The sequence below is a fragment of the Suricata suricatta genome, chromosome 15 (assembly GCF_006229205.1).
Source record: "Suricata suricatta isolate VVHF042 chromosome 15, meerkat_22Aug2017_6uvM2_HiC, whole genome shotgun sequence".
NCBI lineage: Eukaryota > Metazoa > Chordata > Mammalia > Carnivora > Herpestidae > Suricata > Suricata suricatta.
In genome coordinates, this window is record NC_043714.1 from 32,286,134 (window position 1) to 32,303,838 (window position 17,705).

General features: G+C 37.4%; 1 protein-coding gene across 1 annotated transcript in view; it reads right to left on the reverse strand.

Annotated features, from left to right (window-relative positions):
* Positions 1–17,705, reverse strand: part of CNGB3 (cyclic nucleotide gated channel subunit beta 3) — a 243,675-nt gene that overhangs the window by 20,371 nt on the left and 205,599 nt on the right. The window contains exons 18-19 of the mRNA XM_029923457.1: positions 16,753–16,836; positions 4,465–4,583 (exon numbers count right to left, since the gene is read on the reverse strand). Coding sequence (XP_029779317.1) covers positions 4,465–4,583; positions 16,753–16,836 — 203 coding nt within the window. The remainder of the gene's footprint in view (positions 1–4,464; positions 4,584–16,752; positions 16,837–17,705) is intronic.

The following is a 17,705-nucleotide window of genomic DNA, read 5'->3' on the forward strand; positions in this document are numbered from 1 at the left end:
AGGTTGGTTTGGTAGAGACAGTTCTTGACCAGTCAATTCAGTTTGGGTTCCTGGGTGTCTGTCTGCTGAGTATGTCCTTAGGCAGGTTGAGTCCTGTTATTACAGTCAATTTTTGTGTGAGGCAACTGTTCAAACAGTAAGGAATGGGGGATTGTGCCACTGGCTGAGAACAGTTGGACAAGACTGCTGGCTTGGTTTCTTATCCAAGTGAGGTTGTAGGATGGGCTCCATGATTGCCTGGATTCTCTGTTCAGGCTTACTAGATGGTCTGGAGTAGGTACTATATCATTAGTAGGTGGGGCTATAAATTAGCTTCCCTGATGTAGTGGGGCAGTGGGATGGGACCCAGCTCATGGTTTGGGTACCTGAATCAGACCAGGGTGTATACTGAATTCTCTGGTTAGATGAAGCCTCTGGTTTTTCTCTGTAGATGGAGGAAGTTAAATGGGCTATGTAGCTTCCTGTGTGCTCTGGTTAGGTTCCCTAGCTGGACAGGCTGAAGGATGTAGTCAGCAATAGCGGGGTTGTGAATTAGGTTCCCTATCTGGGCATAGCAGGAAAAGAAGCTTTAGAAGCAGATAAAGCTCATTGTTTGTTAACACAAGCTGACCTGAACCCCAAGTTCCCTGATCAAACAGGACCACTGGCTTTGTTTTGTAAACTATTAGCAATAGCTGTCTAGCTTGACTGAGTGGCTTGAATGCTATTGGGCCTGTACAGTTTCTAGGAGTTGTCTCCCCTTAATGGCCAGATGGGTGAGATTACACTCTCCATAGCAGGTGAGGCTATGTCTTAGCTCCCTTGCCTGAGTGGGAGGAGAAGGGACTACTCTAAGCTACTCTAAATTTCTCAAACAGGCTCAGTGCTTGAGTGGGGCTACCTTTAGCCTTGGCTATGAATTAATTCCCCTGCCTGTGAGTATAATGAGGATGCTCCATATCTGGTATCGTCTCTTCTGCAGGTGGAGCTGTGATTATGCTCCTTGCCTGGGCAAGGACAAATGGGGCTCTAAGATCTGCAAATATCCTTGTTTGAGGATCTGAATCAGATCTGAACTTTATTGAGTTTCCTGGTCAGAGTGCACTTTTGATTTGGTTTTGCAGAAAAGCAAAACTACTGGTTGGGATTACTACTTGGGGACGAGAGGTATGAACGTAGTCTGCCAAGATCTACTTGCTGGCTATTGCAGGCCTCCCCCATCTTCTCTTTCACAGTCAGATTCCTAGTGGTTGAGACCCACAGATTCTCACAGATTCTTCTGCAATCCCTGTGGTGAAAGATTAGAGTATGGGCTTCCACAATGCTTGGGGGTTGGGGATGTTTGTCCTTCTTGGGTTCTCTTTTCGCGATGGAGAAATTTGAGGCTCATGGGAGACCTTTCTGGATGGTGTTATGCTAGCTTCAGGTAGGGGCAATGTGGTCATTGTGTAGCCCTTTCTCATACCCTTCTAATTCAGGCTCTTGGTCTTTGTGTTGTAGACTCACCCTTGTGATCTAGGATTTTCTCAGTGATGTCTTATTTTTAAATAGTTGTTAGTTGTTGTGAGGGGAAACAAAGTCAGGAAGAACTAACTTATATTGCCATATTGGTGATGTTATAGGCCTATTATATTAAAAAATCTTTTTAATGTTTACTTATTTTTGAGAGAGAGAGAGAGAGAGAGAGAGAGAGACAGAGTGTGAGAGGGGGAGGGGCAGAGAGAGAGGCAGACACAGAATCTGAAGCAGACTCCAGGTTCTGAGCTGTCGGCACAGAGCCCAATGCAAAGCTCGAACTCTCAAACTCCATCCTCAAACATGCTATCACAGTTTGATAGTTTGGCTCACAGTTTGAGCCAAAGTCGGATGCTTAACCAACTGAGCCACCTAGGAGTCCCTGTATTTTTTCTTAAACATTGTTTATTTTGAGAGAGGGAGGGAGAGGGAAAAAGTGAGCACATGCACATGGTAGAGAGAGGGAGACACAGAATCCCAGGCAGGCTCCATGCTGTCAGTGCAGAACCCAATGAGGGCTTGATCCCACAAAATGTAAGATCATGACCTGAGTCAAAATTAAGAGTTGGCTACTTAACCAACTGAGAGCCACCCAGGTGCCCCTGAATTATTTTTAAGTAGTTGCTGGTGACATAAAGATGGAAAGTTCTAGTTCTTATATTTTAATAGCCTCATTTGTTGGGGAGATCCATCTGTACAAATTAATTATAAATCAGTGGTAACTACTATACTAAAGCCATGAAAAACATACTATGGAAGCACAGAACAGGGGAAAACTAGCTGGAGGTGGTTAGATGTGGGTACAGAAAGGTGACCCTTGAATTGAGTCTTGAAGAGTGAGTAGGTATTTTTCAGAGGGAGGGCATTACAAACAGATATGAAACCAATAGGGAATTCTATTGAAATCACAATAGCAATACCAATGGTAAGAGTCCAAATGCATTTCGAGAATGATGAGATAGAGAAGAAGGATAGGAAGTAGTTAGATACATTTGGTGATTAAGACTGGGCACTTAGTGTATGTGTAAGGAAAACATTGGAGTCACAACTAACTATAAGACCATCCCTTAGCAGACCCGAGGTCTCTATTAAAACTGGGGTGTCTGCATGCTCCGGATATTAATTGGAAGTGTGGCCTGCGTTTTCTCCAAGACAGGTTGTAAATCTACATTTTACTCAGGGCTTTCCTCTTTTAGATAAATACATAATGTCCTTGAAAGCCCTCAATTCTTTTCTTTCTTGTTTTTTTTTTTTTTCTCAGAAAAAGGAACCATCTTTAAATAGCTACATGATAGTGTTGGATGTAGCTCATTTTAACAAAGGTCACAGCATTTTTGAATAGTAAACACGATTACCAGATCTTTCCAGTATCTAGATGTTTGGCAGGCATGCCTCCATCACTGGAATAAATAACTAGAGCTCCAGGGGCATATGACAGCTGTGGGCTTGTGAAGCCTATGGGTATCTGGGAAGAGCCAGATGCATCCTGTTTCTCCTCAACTGTAGCCAAGAGGAGAATCAAGACAAAAAAAATCTCCCTTTTGCTTGAATCAACCGGACTATTGAACAAGTTTAGAGCTTGTCTGTTCCACTAGTTTCAAGTTGGCCTTAGAAACCAAATGAGTAGTACGGGCTTTATTTGAGAAGCTCTTGTCAAGAATCTAAGATTCTTTTCAGTTGTACCTCAGCAGCACCTGGATTCTATTCCTAGAGTATTTCCTCCTGTGATGGTAATATCAGCAATTAACATACTTGTATTTGTGAGACTTTATTCTTTAGGGAGAACTCAGCCCTTGGGAGAGGTCACCTAATTAATTTCTGCAGTGTTTCTGCTGCATGTTTTATGACCTTGAAGATTACAGTGGTCATTAAGTCACTAAAATATTAAATCACATTTGCAAGGACTCCCAGGGCAATAGAAAATAGGCAAAGAACTCAATTCTTGGATATTCCAAGAAGTGTTTTCATCACTGCCTTAAAGCAGAACTCTGTTTTAAGGAAGGAGAAAAAATTAAAAAAAAGAGAAGCCACATTATCAACAGAGAAATAACATTCTTCAACATTCAAGGTAACACCACTAACATGAAATCATCTGAAATTATCCATATTTCTGGAACCCTGAAGACAACTTCTTAGTAGCTATGAAATCAAAGTTTGGATGAACATCTTTATTTTGTAGTGTGGTGGAAAGATCATTGGACCTTAACCCACAAATCTCGGTTTTGAATATTGTCCCTTTCACTTATTAGCTATGTCATCCTGGAAAAGATAATTGATATCTGCAATTACAATCTTCTCAATTCTGAAACTGGTATATTATTAGGTGCCTGACAGTGCATGCTTCTCTCCACCTTAAGAGCCAGAATCCTGGTTTAAGTTTCCATCATCTTTCCCCTGAACCTTCATAACTGACTTTCAATTAGTTTCCTCTATTTTATTCTTGTTCCTCTACTGTCACTCCTCCATATAGCTGTCAGTGTGGTTGCATAAAATCAGAATTCAAACTGTATCATTCTTTTGCCTAAAATCCTCCGCTGGTATCCATTTATATTTAGAATAAAATACGAATTCCATACCATTGCCTAAAAGACCTGTAAAATCTGGTTGTTGTTTACTTCCTTGACCTACTCAAAACTGCTATATTAGCCTGACATTTATGTTTTACAACAATTTCCAACTCTCCCAACCTCTTCTTTCATCATTCATTCATTCACATATTCATTCAGCATATACTGAGCATCTACTTTAGGTCAGGCACTAACCTAGGTCTTAGGACTAAAGAGTTGAATAAACTAAGTCCTTAGGGGAAGACAGGATAAAAAGAAATGTGAAAATCCTTATTTTACCAAGGCTCTCAGAACGATCAAACCTTTGGCAAATTTGAGCAGGAACCTTAATTATTTTGTGATCTAAGATTCTTCTTCTATGACAGATGGTAGACTTCAATATTTATGATGTGTCTTTAAATACCTGATTTCTCCAAACACTGATCCAGCTTTCAGAGTAACCAGAACTTGAGCACCATCAGAGCCTCCAAGAACTTGGACTTCTCCTTGCTTAATAATATACATTTCCTTGCCAATTTCACCCTGTATACCAAATGTAAACAGGAAATGGTAGTAATTTTATTTTCACAAGTATACCCTAAAGTAAGAAACATAAACTCTTCTAGAGGAATAATTATAAATAAAGAAAGCCAGAAATATCAATGTAAAAGTAATTGTCTTAAGACCTGAGGTAGTTATGGAGATTTGTTCAATGGACATATCCCATGAAAGGAAATTGTTAGGAAAGTTCTGCTTCTGAACATGTGAGCGCTGTATGCCACCACTGGGCAGGTAAAGAGGTTTCAGTAAACACATTGTTTCAGGAATGGGTATGGGTAGAGGAAATAACTGGTTGTAAGCATAATCATCCTGACTTTGGTGACCACTGCTGTGCTTTGAAAAAAGGTGCTTGGTCTATCAAAAGAGCATGGGCTACAGCCAAGAGCAAAGGTCAACTCTACTTTTCTGCCTATAGCACTGAGGTCTGAGTTCAGTAATTGAAGCACATTAGACCTTTAAACTATTATTCTTGTTCCATAGTGAAAGGAAAATGTTACTGCATCAGGCTGTTTTACTCAATCTTGCTTATCTCTGGGGACTGTTGGAGCCAGGGCAATGACCCTTGTTCAAAGCATTGAGAACTAAACTCCTGCAATGTTCACATAGTCACTGGTTAATAGTTTTATTCTGTATGCCTGAAGCAATGTGACAAGATACACCAAGCTGTCAGCATTGTTCAATATAAGCACAAAGATTTAGGATGTGTATTTGGTATCTACTTTGGAGTCTGAACCATGGCTAGTCATGTAGCTAGGTGACTAGCCCCAGTGAAGAACTTTTGACCCCAAGACTCTGATGGGCATGCCAGTGGAAACATTTTGTTCTTGTCTCTAGGTCCACAGCTGAAGAGAAAAATGAATCCTTATGACCCTCTCAGAAGTAGGACTTAGGAAGCCTGCACCTGAGTTTTCTAGTCTTTGCCTATGTATAACTTTTCCTTCCTGTTCCTGCACTGTATGCTCTGCTGTAATAAATCTTAAGCCATGAATATAACTTTATGTTGAGTCATGCAAATCACCAGACTAATGGGTGGTTGTGGGATCCTTGGAACATCTCTTCTCCCTCCAAGATGCAAAAAGAATAAATATGTTTTACATGAGATCTAAGTTGCAATTGGGTCAAGAAAAACTGTTAAATTCTAAATAAGCCAGTTTGCCTATGACCAGGCAAACTATTTGGATAATAGCACCTATAAGTGTTAGTGTATTGGGTCTTGATCACCCTGAGCTATAAAATAATAGCATGAAAACAACAAATTTACTTACTTGGTTCAGGAAGGGACTGGGTTATTTGAATTCATGAAATATTCTTATCAAATATTTTCAGAAGATTAGAATACATTAAAATTAACTCAGGATTAAACACTGTTGATTATAGTTCATGCTCTGTGATGGCTGAGAAAATGTTTACTTTGTTCCAGTGCTGAGCATAGGGTTTATGATATAAGCACTCATTTATGAATGAAGAAAACTAGTTTAATCATTTTCCAGGGAGTTTTGAAATCTTTTAATACCAAGAGTTTTTGTATTATGATTGTTAGGCAGAATTTAAAATTTTCAGATTTTATCTCTTAGTTAACATCTGTGACATTGAAATTCTTATTTTATCTCAACATTATTTTTTGAGGAAGGTAGAGTAAACACTATTATTTCCATTGTACAGAAGGAAAAATAAAGGCACAGACTGGCCCACTTGACTAGCCAAAGCTCCATGACAGTAATCAGAAGCAAAACGAAGCCTAGAACATGCATCTTCTAACTGAGCAATGCAAGAAATATTTTTAAATTTTGCATTGTGCAGAATATTAAGCATGTATTTATTCTCAAACATAGATCAAAGTAGAAATTCCAATACAGATGGATCTTATTACAGTTATTTCCATAATGTCAATGCTGATAACAATATGTTGCATTTGCATAGTACTTTAAAAAATCATAATCATATCTGATATTACATTGCTCCTTATTTTAGTACCTATATTTGTTCTATCAGAACTTGCTACTTTATAATTGCAAAGCATTTTCACAGATCTTAACTCATTCATTCCTGCAAAAATCCCAGTAAGGTCAAAGATATTTAAAAATTGATAGTAGAAGCTTGAAAAGTTAAGAGTCCTGAGTAAATATACAAGGCTGGCAGATAAAACTAACTGCATTAGAACTAGCAGTACCTATGTCACCAGACTCTGTAGAATACATACAGGTAGATCATATGATAAATCCAGTATCAACACCAATCTATTAAAAAACAATAAAAAGCTATGAATTATTTTTTAAAAAGAGAAAGTGTCTGTATATTACTATTTCACAAAATACTCTAGGAAGAAATGATTATGACAGGGTCATATTCCTTATTCTTTGCATGAAGTAATTCTCAAGGAACTGGAATGATTTTTCAAAGGCAGTTATTACATCTGCTGGTGGTAGAAGTACATAATGGGCACTTAAATATAGCTCAGCACTTTTAATTATTTTTTAATGATCATTTCAATAATTTTCCAAGGAGATCTGGCATAATCAACGAACCAAAACTTTCCATGATTTCTTGCATATTTCTAGGCTAATTTAAGCTTTTCCTGCAAGTTTAATTAGCATTCAAATGAAGTAGACCTTCCTCAGAGAACAAGGTCTGACAGCATGTGCAAAATAAGATCAAACCAAGCTTTTGTGGTTGGTTTATGTGCTAATTTGGGGGAAGTGTAGAAATGCAAGAGCTTCATGTAGAGTGAGGTAACCCTTAGTGAGCTTCAAATTTTCAGTTCCTGTGTAGAAGGCTATTAAGGGTATTCTGACACTCAAATTAATTCTTACAATTAATTCTGGGAAAATTCCCAAATAATCTTTGGAACAGCTCAAGCTACCCATTCAATATGTTTAGGAGTCATCTTGAGGATTAGGCAAGTCAGCAAACTCAGTCCTAAACCATGACTTTCTTCAATTATTAAGACAACTGCCAATAGAATGAGTTTTTTTCCTTCCTGTCACCTAAAATGATCTGTGAAAATGATAAGCAAAAACAAAGCTGAATTCAACAGTTTCTCATCTCTCTCAATATTACTATGAATCAAATCCTTCTCTCTTAGAAACAAAAACAAAGAACTGTGGCAGATAGTCTCATGTCTTCTCCTTTCTGCTATTTCCCCTACTTATTCCTTTCCTTCCCTCATTTGTGTTCACTGATCTGTTTTTATTATTGAGCGATGAATGTATGTGAAGAAGGAATTAGAAATGAGAAAGCTGTATCTACTCTGCATTTCACACTTTGTTAAGCAAATCTGCACTGCTTAGGGCCATGGCTACTAAAGTTTCTATAAGTTATCTCAATTTCCAGTCCCTGGTTCTATTGGAACAAATTGAAAGGCCATTTTGGTGCATTAAGGCCATGTCATTCCAAATGTACCACTGCCATAAAGGGGTCCTTAAACTGAGCTGTGGTTTGTATTTCCCATTTCAATGAGAATGATTTCATATCACCAACGTGCCTACTTTTAAGTTGGACCAATTGGTGTGGGAATGCATATTCTTGGTTTCTATCATATCAGAGTATCTCCTCCATTTTTTCTCTTTTACCTCTGATTGCTCCTTCTCTGATTCTTCCTCCTTAAATATTGGACCTCCTCCATAATTATTGGTGTTTCCCAAAGTTATAGGCCTTCGCTTTCTTCTTTTACCTTTCTTGAGCTTCTAACAAAGTCAGGTTCCATATGTCAGTTCCCAAGATTTACCTCTAGTTCTTTCCACTCTCATAAACTACACTGATTTCTACCTGTGCACTAGGTATCCCCACGCAGATGCCTTGAAGTACCTTACACATTTTTTGACTTGGTTTTACGCCATTAACCTAGTTGATAACTTGCTTCCATTCTGTGAATGTGACAAGCTCTGTCCTATCTCATGGCTCCAAGTCTTCATCTAAAATGCTGTCCTCAGAGCGCTTGGGTGGCTCATTAGGTTGAGGGTCCGACTTCAGCTCAGGTCATGATCTCACCAGTTGTGGATTCGAGCCACGTGTCTGGTTCTGTACTGACAGCTGAGCCTGGAGCCTGTTTCTCATTCTGTGTCTTCTCTCTATAGCCCTTCCCCCCACTTGCACTCTCTCTCTTTCTCAAAAATGAATAAATGTTAACATAAAATAAAATAAAATAAAATAAAATGCTGTCCTCTCCACCTTAAGAAATATTTCTTTTTATATTTTATAAAGATCATGCTTGACAACTGAACAACCTCCCTATTTGTCAACTCCCAAATCTAAAATAAGTATGGTTGTCACTAAATGCTTCCATAGCAAATTCTACTTAACCTTTGTAGAAGTTAGCACATTTTATTTTTCAAATTTTTATTTAAACTATAGTTAGTTAACATTTAGTGTAATATTGGTTTCAGGAGTAAAATTTAGTGATTCCTCACATACATATAATACCCAGTGCTCAATACAAGTGCCCTTTTCTAAAAAAGATTTTTTAAATGTTTTTTTTAAAGTTTATTTTTGAGAGACAGAGAGAGACAGCATGAGCAAGGGAGGGTCAGAGAGAGACAGGGAGATCCAGAATTTGAAGCAGGCTCCAGGCTCTAAGCTAGCTGTCAGCACAGAGCCTGATGCCAGGCTTGAACCCACGAACTGTAAGATCATGACCTGAGCCGAAGCTGGACGCTTAACTGACTGAAACACCCAGGTGCCCCATAAGTACCCTCCTTAATACCCATCATTCATTTAGCCCATCTATCACCTACTGCCCCTCCAACAGCCCTGTTTCTTTGCTATAGTTGAATCTTTATGGTTTGCTTCCTTCTCTTTTTTTTTTCCCTTTCTCTATGACCATTTATTTTGTTTCTTAAATTCCACAGATGCCTGAAATCATATGGTATTTGTCTTCCTTTGAATGACTTATTTTGGTTAACATAATACACTTTAGTCCATCCACATCATTGCAAATGGCAAGATTTCATTCTTTTTTATGGCTGAGTAATATTCCACGGTGTGTGTGTGTGTGTGTGTGTGTGTGTGTGTGTGTGTGTGTATACTTCTTTATCCATTCATAGTTGATGGACATGTGGGCTCTTTAGCTATTGTTGATTATGCTACTATAAACATAGGGGTGCATGTGCTCTTTTGAATCAGTATATTTTTATCCTTTGGGTAAATACTTGTTAGTGTAATTGCTAGATTATAGGGTTTTATGGTTTTATTTTAACATTTTTGAGAAACTTCCATACTGTTTTTCCCTAGTGGCTATACCAGTTTGCATTCCCACCAATAGTATAAGAGGGTTCCCCTTTCTCCACATCCTTGCCAACATCTTTTGTTTCCTGTGTTGTTAATTTTAGCTATTCTGGTAGGTGTGAGGTGGTATCTCATTATGGCTTTGAGTTGTATTTCCTGATGATGAGTGATGTTGACCATCTGTTTTTGTGTCTGTTCGCCATCTGTATGTCTTCTTTGGAAAAATGTCTATTCATATCTTCTGCCCATTTCTTAACTGGATTATTTACTTTTTGGATGTTGAGTTTGGTAAGTTCTTTATAGATTTTCGATACTCACCCTTTATCAGATATGTCATTTGCAAATATCTTCTCCCATTCAAAAGGCTGCCTTTTAGTTTTGTTGATTGCTTCCTTCATGGTGCAGTTTTTTATCTTGATGAAATCCCAATGGTTCATTTTGGCTTTTGTTTCCCTTGTCTCCATATATGTGTCTAGTAAGAAGGTGCCTCCATATATGTGTCTAGTAAGAAGTTGGTATAGCACATGTCAGAGAGTTTCTTTAATAAGTGTTCTCTAATTTTCAAAGTACAGATCTTTTACCTCTTTGGTTACGTTTATTCTTAGGTATCTTATAGTTTTTGTGTAGTTGTAGGTGGGGTTGATGGCTTGATTTTTCTTTCTACTTCTTCATTATTGATGTTAGAAAACCAACAGATTTCTGTGCGTTGGCTTTATATTTTGTGACTTTTCTGAATTCATGTATAAGATCTAGCAATTTTTTGGTGGAGTCTTTTGGGTTTTCTACATAGACTATTATATTGTCTGTGAACAGTGAAAGTTCGATTTCTTCCTTGTTGATTTGGACACATTTTATTTCTATTTGTTAGCTGATTGCTAAGGATAGGACTTCTAGTACTATGTTGAACAACAGAGGTAAGAGTTCCTTGTCTTGTTCCTGGCCATAGAGGAAAAGTGCCCAGTTTTTCCATTGAGGATGATATTCGCCATAGGTCTTTCACATATAGCCTTTATGATCTTGAGGTATGTTCCCTCTATCCCTATTTTGTGGAGAGTTTCTATTGCATGGACCTCAAGTATATTGTAGTATAGAGGTGGAATTTAAGGAAAAGTATTAAGCAGGCTGTGTTTTAGCTTATGAGCAAGTAATAAATTGTATCATTTCTCTTGAATGTATCATAGATAAGCTGCTTTATAACAAATTGCCACTTCAGATAGCTGTGAAATTAGGTGATTAACTAGTTGTTACTTAACCTTCTAATTTCTGTATAAGTCTAATTACATGAAATAGAAGTTGGGGTTTTGATTTTTTACTTTGCTTTTGTTTGTAGTGTCATTGTAACTACTGTATTGTAAATGATGGAAAATAATTGCATATGTTAAAAAAATAATGTTATATTAAAAAAAATTAGTGTGTTATATCACATTGATTGCTTTGCAAATATTGAATCACCCCTGCAGCCCAGGAGTAAATCCCACTTGGTTGTGGTGAATAGTTAATTCTTTTAATGTACTGTTAGATTCGATTTGCTAGTATCTTGTTGAAAAACTTTGCATTCATGTTCATCAGGGATATTGGCCTATAATTCTCCTTTTTAGTGGGTCTTAGTCTGGTTTTGGAATCAAGGAAATGCTGGCCTTGTATAAAGAGTTTGGAAGTTTTCATTCCATTTCTATTTTTTTTTTGAACAGCTTGAGAAGAATAGGTATTAAATCTTCTTTAAATGTTTGGTAGAATTCCTTTGGGAAGCCATCTGGCTCTGGACTTATGTTTGTTGGAAGATTTTTGATTACTGATTGAATTTCTTTACTGATTATAGGTCTGTTCAAATTTTCTATTTCTTCCTGTTTCAGTTTTGGGAGTTTGTATGTTTCTAGGAAGTTATCAATTTCCTCCAGATTGCCCAACTTGTTGGTATATAATTTTTCATGATAATCTCTTATAATTGTTTGTATTTCTGTGGTGTTGTGGTTGTGACTTTACTCTTTTTCATTCGTGATTTTATTTATTTGGGTCCATTCTCTTTTTTTTTTTTTTGATAAGTATGGCTAGGAGTTATCAATTTTATTAATTCTTTTAAAGAACCAGCTCTTAGTTTCATTGGTCTGTTCTACTGGTTTTTATTTGTTGGTTTGTTTATATATTGTTTATTTCTGTTCTAACCTTTATTATTTCCCTTCTGCTGGCTTTATTTGCTATTCCTTTTCTGTCTCCTTTAGGTGTAAGGTTAGGTTGTGCATTTGAGACATTTCTTGCTTTTGATGTAGGCTTGTATTGCAGCATATTTCCCTCTTAGCACTGCCTTTAATGCATCTCAAAGGTTTTGGACTGTCATGTTTTCATTTTCTTTTGCCTCCATGTGTTTTTTTTAATTTCTACTTTGATTTCCTGTTTAACTCATTCATTCTTTAGTAGGATGTTCTTCAACTTCCATGCATTTGTGGTCTTTCCAAATTTTTCTTGCGGTTGACTTCAAGTTTCCTAGTGTTGTGTTCTGAAAATATGCATGGTATGATCCCGATCTTTTTGTACTTGTTGAAGCCTGGTTTGTGATCCAGTATGTGATCTATTTTCGAGAACGTTCCATGTGCACACAAGAAGAATGTATATTCTGCTGCTTTAGTATTCTGAATATATCTGTTAAATCCATCTGGTCCAGTGTGCCATTCAAAGCCATTGTTCCTTATTGATTTTTTTGCTTAAATGATCTGTCCATTGCTGTAAGTGTTGGTGTTAAAGTCCCCCACTATTATTGTATTATTATCAATGAGTTTCATTATGTTTTTTATTTATTGATTTATATGTTTGTTATTTATTGATTTATATATTTTGGTGTTTTAAGTTGGGGGCATAAATATTTATAATTGTTATGTCTTCCTGTTGGGTTCTCCCCTTTATTATGATGTAGTGCCCTTCTTCATCTCTTGTTGCAATCTTTGTCTTAATGTCTAATTCATCCCATATAATTATTGATAGATATGACTGTAGTGCCATTGTATAACCTGTAAAGTCTTTGTTTCTGGAGATTTTCTCTCTTCCGTTCTAGTCTTTGTAGTTTTTGTTCTTTCTTTCCCACTTAAAGAGCCCTTTTAATATTTCTTACAAGGCTAGTTTAGTGGTCATGAACTTCAGTTTTTGTCTAGGCAACTCTTTATCTCTCCTATTCTGAATGACAGCCTTGCTGGATAAAGCATTCTTGTCTGCATATTTTTCCCATTCGGTATGTTGAATATATCATGCCTCTCCCTTCTGGCCTGCAAAGTTTCTGTGAAGAGATCTGCTTCAAACTTAATCTGTCTTCCCTGGTAGGTTTGGGATTTCTTTTCCCTTGTTGCTCTGAAGATTCTTTCCTTATCTCTGTATTTTGCAAATTTTACTAAGATTGTCTTGGTGTTGGTCAGCTTTTGTAGGTTTTCATAGGAGTTCTCTGGGACTCTTGGATTTGAATGTCTATTTCTTTCCCCAGATTAGGGAAGTTTTCAGCTATAATTTGCTCAAATAAACCTTCTGCCCCTTTTTCCCTCTCTTCTTTTTCTGGGACTCCCATGAGGAGAATGTTGTTATGCTTTATGGAGTTGCTGAGTTCTGTAAGTCTACACTTATGATCTAATGTTTTTCTTTCCCTCCTTTCAGTTACATTATTTTCCATAATTTTATGGAAATCACTTATTTGTTCCTATATCACTTATTCATTCCTCTGCTTCTTCTGTCCTCGTTGTTACCTCCAGTCAGTTTTGCATCTTGGTTGTAGCATTTTTTCTTTCTGCCTGACTAGTTTTTAGGTTTTTTATCTTTGCACTAAGGGTCCCTCTGGTTTCTACTAAGCTTTTCTCAAGCCCGGCTAGTATCCTTATGATTGTTGTTTAGATTCTTGTTCAGGCATATTAGTTATTATATCTATTTTGATTAGATATAATCCCTGGCTGTGACCTCTAGTTATTCTTTTTTTGAAATGAATTTCTCTGTCTTGGCATTTTCTCTAGGTCTCCATCTTTTGTGTGTTATGAAAGCCTGTTTCTGGCCCTATTTCCACTAGAGCTGAAGCTTTGCAGCACTGTATGATCAACAGAGCTGGTGTGTGCATGGAGGGAGAAGATGAGGAGTGGGGGTTGTGCTGGTCTTTGGAGTGAGGGGACTGCTGTTGCTCCTTCCTTGGCTGATTAAAAAAGGTACCTGCATTTGGCTCAGGTCATGATTTCATGGCTGGTGAGTTTAAGCCCTGAGTCTAGCTTCACACTGACAGCACAGAGCTTGCTTGGGATTTCTCTCTTCCTCTCTCTGTCCCTCTCTTGCTTGCTTTCTCTGTCTCTCTATAAAAATAAATAAATAAACTTAAAAGTAAAGGAACTGCAGAGCAAAGGGGGAGAGAGCTTGGTTTAAGAGGCTTAAGCCTCTGCTGGGTGCTCTGCGCTGCAAGATGAAGTCTGTCCGTGATAATGGGAGGGGTAAAAAATGGCATCAGCCCAGTCTCTTCCCCAGAGAGCAGAATTTGTGTCCAATGCTTCTCAGGAATACCTCACAGAGGAGTGAACAATCTTCCTTCTTGAGTTTAAGGCGTCTGTCCTATCCCTGTCTTCAATCCTGTCAGTGTATGTGCTGTGTGCCTGCTTGGCAGTGCAGTGCTCCTGTTTTATGGCAGGTACATGGCTGGATTTCAAAATTTTAAATTTTAGGGAGCCGGTACAACGTAGGCCTGCACTGATCCTCTGGGGGATGGTCTCACCATACTTTGGCTGGTGCCAATTTGTCCCAGAAAAGCAGTCGTAGGACTGTGCAGGGGCTTCGGTTTTACAGTAAAGTATAAAACTGGCATCTAGGTTAGCTGTCATCAGCAGGAATCTCTGTTTGTATGCTAATGAATGGAGCAACTCAAAGGCACCCATCAGCTACTTTGTCCTCTGAGAGGCGGTACTTGCTTCTCCCAAATACACTCCAGGGAGGGGAACTGTCTATTCTAGCGTGACCCTGGGGATCCTCAGAGCACGCTGTCCACTCCCAGGCCTCTGTCTCCTTCTCCACAGGGACACCACTACACCTGCCAGGCATGACCCTAGCAATGGTGCAGATTTCTAAAAGTTCAGACTTTCAGGTCTGCTTTTGTAAAAAACTTGTGATAATCAGCCCCTCTCATTTTCTTAGTCAGTGCTTTTGGTGAAGGTTTTCCCCCCCATGCAATCCCGTGTGTTGCTTTCTCTCTCTCTCTCTCCTCTCTGTGATCAGGGCTCCTTCCCCCCTGCAGCACCTGCTGTTGTCTTCTCTTCCAAATCATATCACCACACCTCTTACCTTCCACAATATACCTCCTCCCTCTCTCTAGTTGTGCGGTTTGTTCTCTCAGTCCTCAGATCAATTCCTCGTGTTCAGAATGATTTGATAATTAAGTAGTTGTGTTTGAGGGATGAGGCAAGCATGAGAACCCCCTACTACTCTGTCATCTTAACTCCTCCACTCAAGTGAGCACGTTTGGGCATTCTACATTTATTTTATTTCACTTTTCTATTGTTTGTTTCTTCCCATCACACCAGTGATTCTCAACTTTGGCTGCATTTTAGAATCATCTGGGAACTTTTAAAAAATATTGATATGTGGGCTCCACTCTGACCCTCTGAATTGCTGGGGAGAGCACTCAGACTTCTAATTTCAGGAAATTTTGATACACTGTGAACTGAATATCCCTGCACTAGACCGTAAGCCCTGGAGGACACAAATAATCTTTTTTTTTTTTTTTTTTTTTTTTTTTTTGCTCACTGCTGATTTTACCCAGTATTCAGCACAGTGCCTGGCTCATCGTACTAAAAAACAGTTATTGAGTTTTTTGAATAAATGATACTAAAGTGTTCTAAATTTTGACTTATTATAGTTCTTTACTTCCTCGGTAGAGAGGTTCTTCCTTTCTTAGCTCATGATAATTCTTTCTTTTATCTGGAACTATTATATTTTCTATCTCTTGGTTTATGTAAATTTATTTTTTTAGGACTTGGCTTAAATAGCATCTTCTCCAGGAAATCTTGCTAGTACCCTAGTGGGACAAGTGTCTTACTCTGTGTCCTGTAACACTTTGTGCTTACATCTGCCATAGCACTTAATACATGATTTTGGAATGATATAAGTGCTTCTCACTCTCACTTGCTTGTGAACTTCCCAGAGTTTTGGATCATTTCTCATTTTTTTAACCTGCTCATCTTTCTCTACTTTTTATTTTGATTCTTGACTTTACCACTGGTTTAGTCTCTCAAGATAAAAAACCCAAAGCCAGCATTCCTTAAGCTAGAAATCAGGGATGTGCAAAAATGTTCATTGTAGAGTTATTTATAATAGCAAACATTTGAAAACTGATTATAATATATTCAGAGATAAAAATGACTTATTCATCAACCAGTATAAAAAGTTAGGCTGGAATATAGGGATAGTGATTATTTCTGGGTGGTAGAATTTTTGTCTTTATGCTTTTATGTGTTTTCCATTTTAAAAATAATGAGCATGTATTACCTTTGTAATCATAAAAATCATAGTAAAATTGAAAAGAATGTGGCATTAATTATCTACTAATTGGGTGAGCTAAATGCAGATAACTGATAGCTTGCTGAAGACATAAAAAGGGCAGAACCACCTTTAACTTCTATAGCTTTTTTCTCCACTTTAAATATTTGGCATTAATGGGGTGTGACAATTGATGATTTACATTTATACAAAGCAACTTTTCAGACTACCCACACTTATACCCTATAATATAAGTAATGAAATCCATATTGTCTTGTTCCATTTTGAACTAAGAGAATATTATTCTTTTACAAAATTGTATACCATAATTATTTCTATACTATGGAATTCACCCTGGAAATTCCGTTTAAACTAAGCTTTTGACCTATGTCTGAACCCCTTAAATGCACTTATTTACTATTTATGCATTTGAAAGATAGTGTGCACTCACCTTTTTGCAGACAAAGTCACCAGGTAAATAAACAGTGGATTTCAATCTTAGCAACATGTCATAAATCATTTGTGTATCACAACCCTAAAGAAAAAAAATAACAAGAAAAAGAATTCTTACAGACACAGCTATACAGACATTCCAAATAATTTTAAAATGACATGAAAGTAAATAGTAATAAAGAGTGTCTGTATTAACAGAGATTCTTAATCCCGTCTCCACTACCTATTGCTATGTAATCTCTAATGCCCTTAGTTTCCTAATCCGTTAAGTGGGTACCTATTTCATAATGATAAAATTGTGGTCATGTAAAACTTAACATAATGATTAATGAATAATAGCTACTAATGATTATGACAATATGAGTGATAATAATTGGCTATTAAGATTGACAAATAAAAATCAAAATCTGAATTTTTTTATAACATCTTTCATAGTATTGTCGAATATTATTATTTAACTGTCGAGTCTCCTATGTCTTTCTTTACCAACTTATTTGTCTTCTGAAAGGCAGAGTATCTGTACATAATAGATACAAAAGCAGTATCTGTTGAGTGAATGATATTCATATCCACTTTAATAGTGTAAGAGATGATTTTGATTTGTTAGGATATGTGTCTATATTTGTGGTGTGCCCAGAGAATTATAATTTATTGGGGCACCTGGGTGGCTGAGTTGGTTTAAGCATCTGACTTTTGATATTAGCTCAGGTCATGATCTCACAGTTTGTGAGACAGAGTCTCCAACAGGCTCTGCGCTGACAGCGTGGCGACTGCTTGGGATTCTCTCTCCCTCTTCCCAACTTGTGCTCTTTCTCAAAATAAATAAATAAACATTTCAAAGAGAATTGTAATTTATCTGTATGATAAGCCAAAGAAAAATCAACAGATGCTTCAAAAATGTTTTTACATAATGATTTTGAATCTTCTGCTTTCATCAAATATTGTCATTTA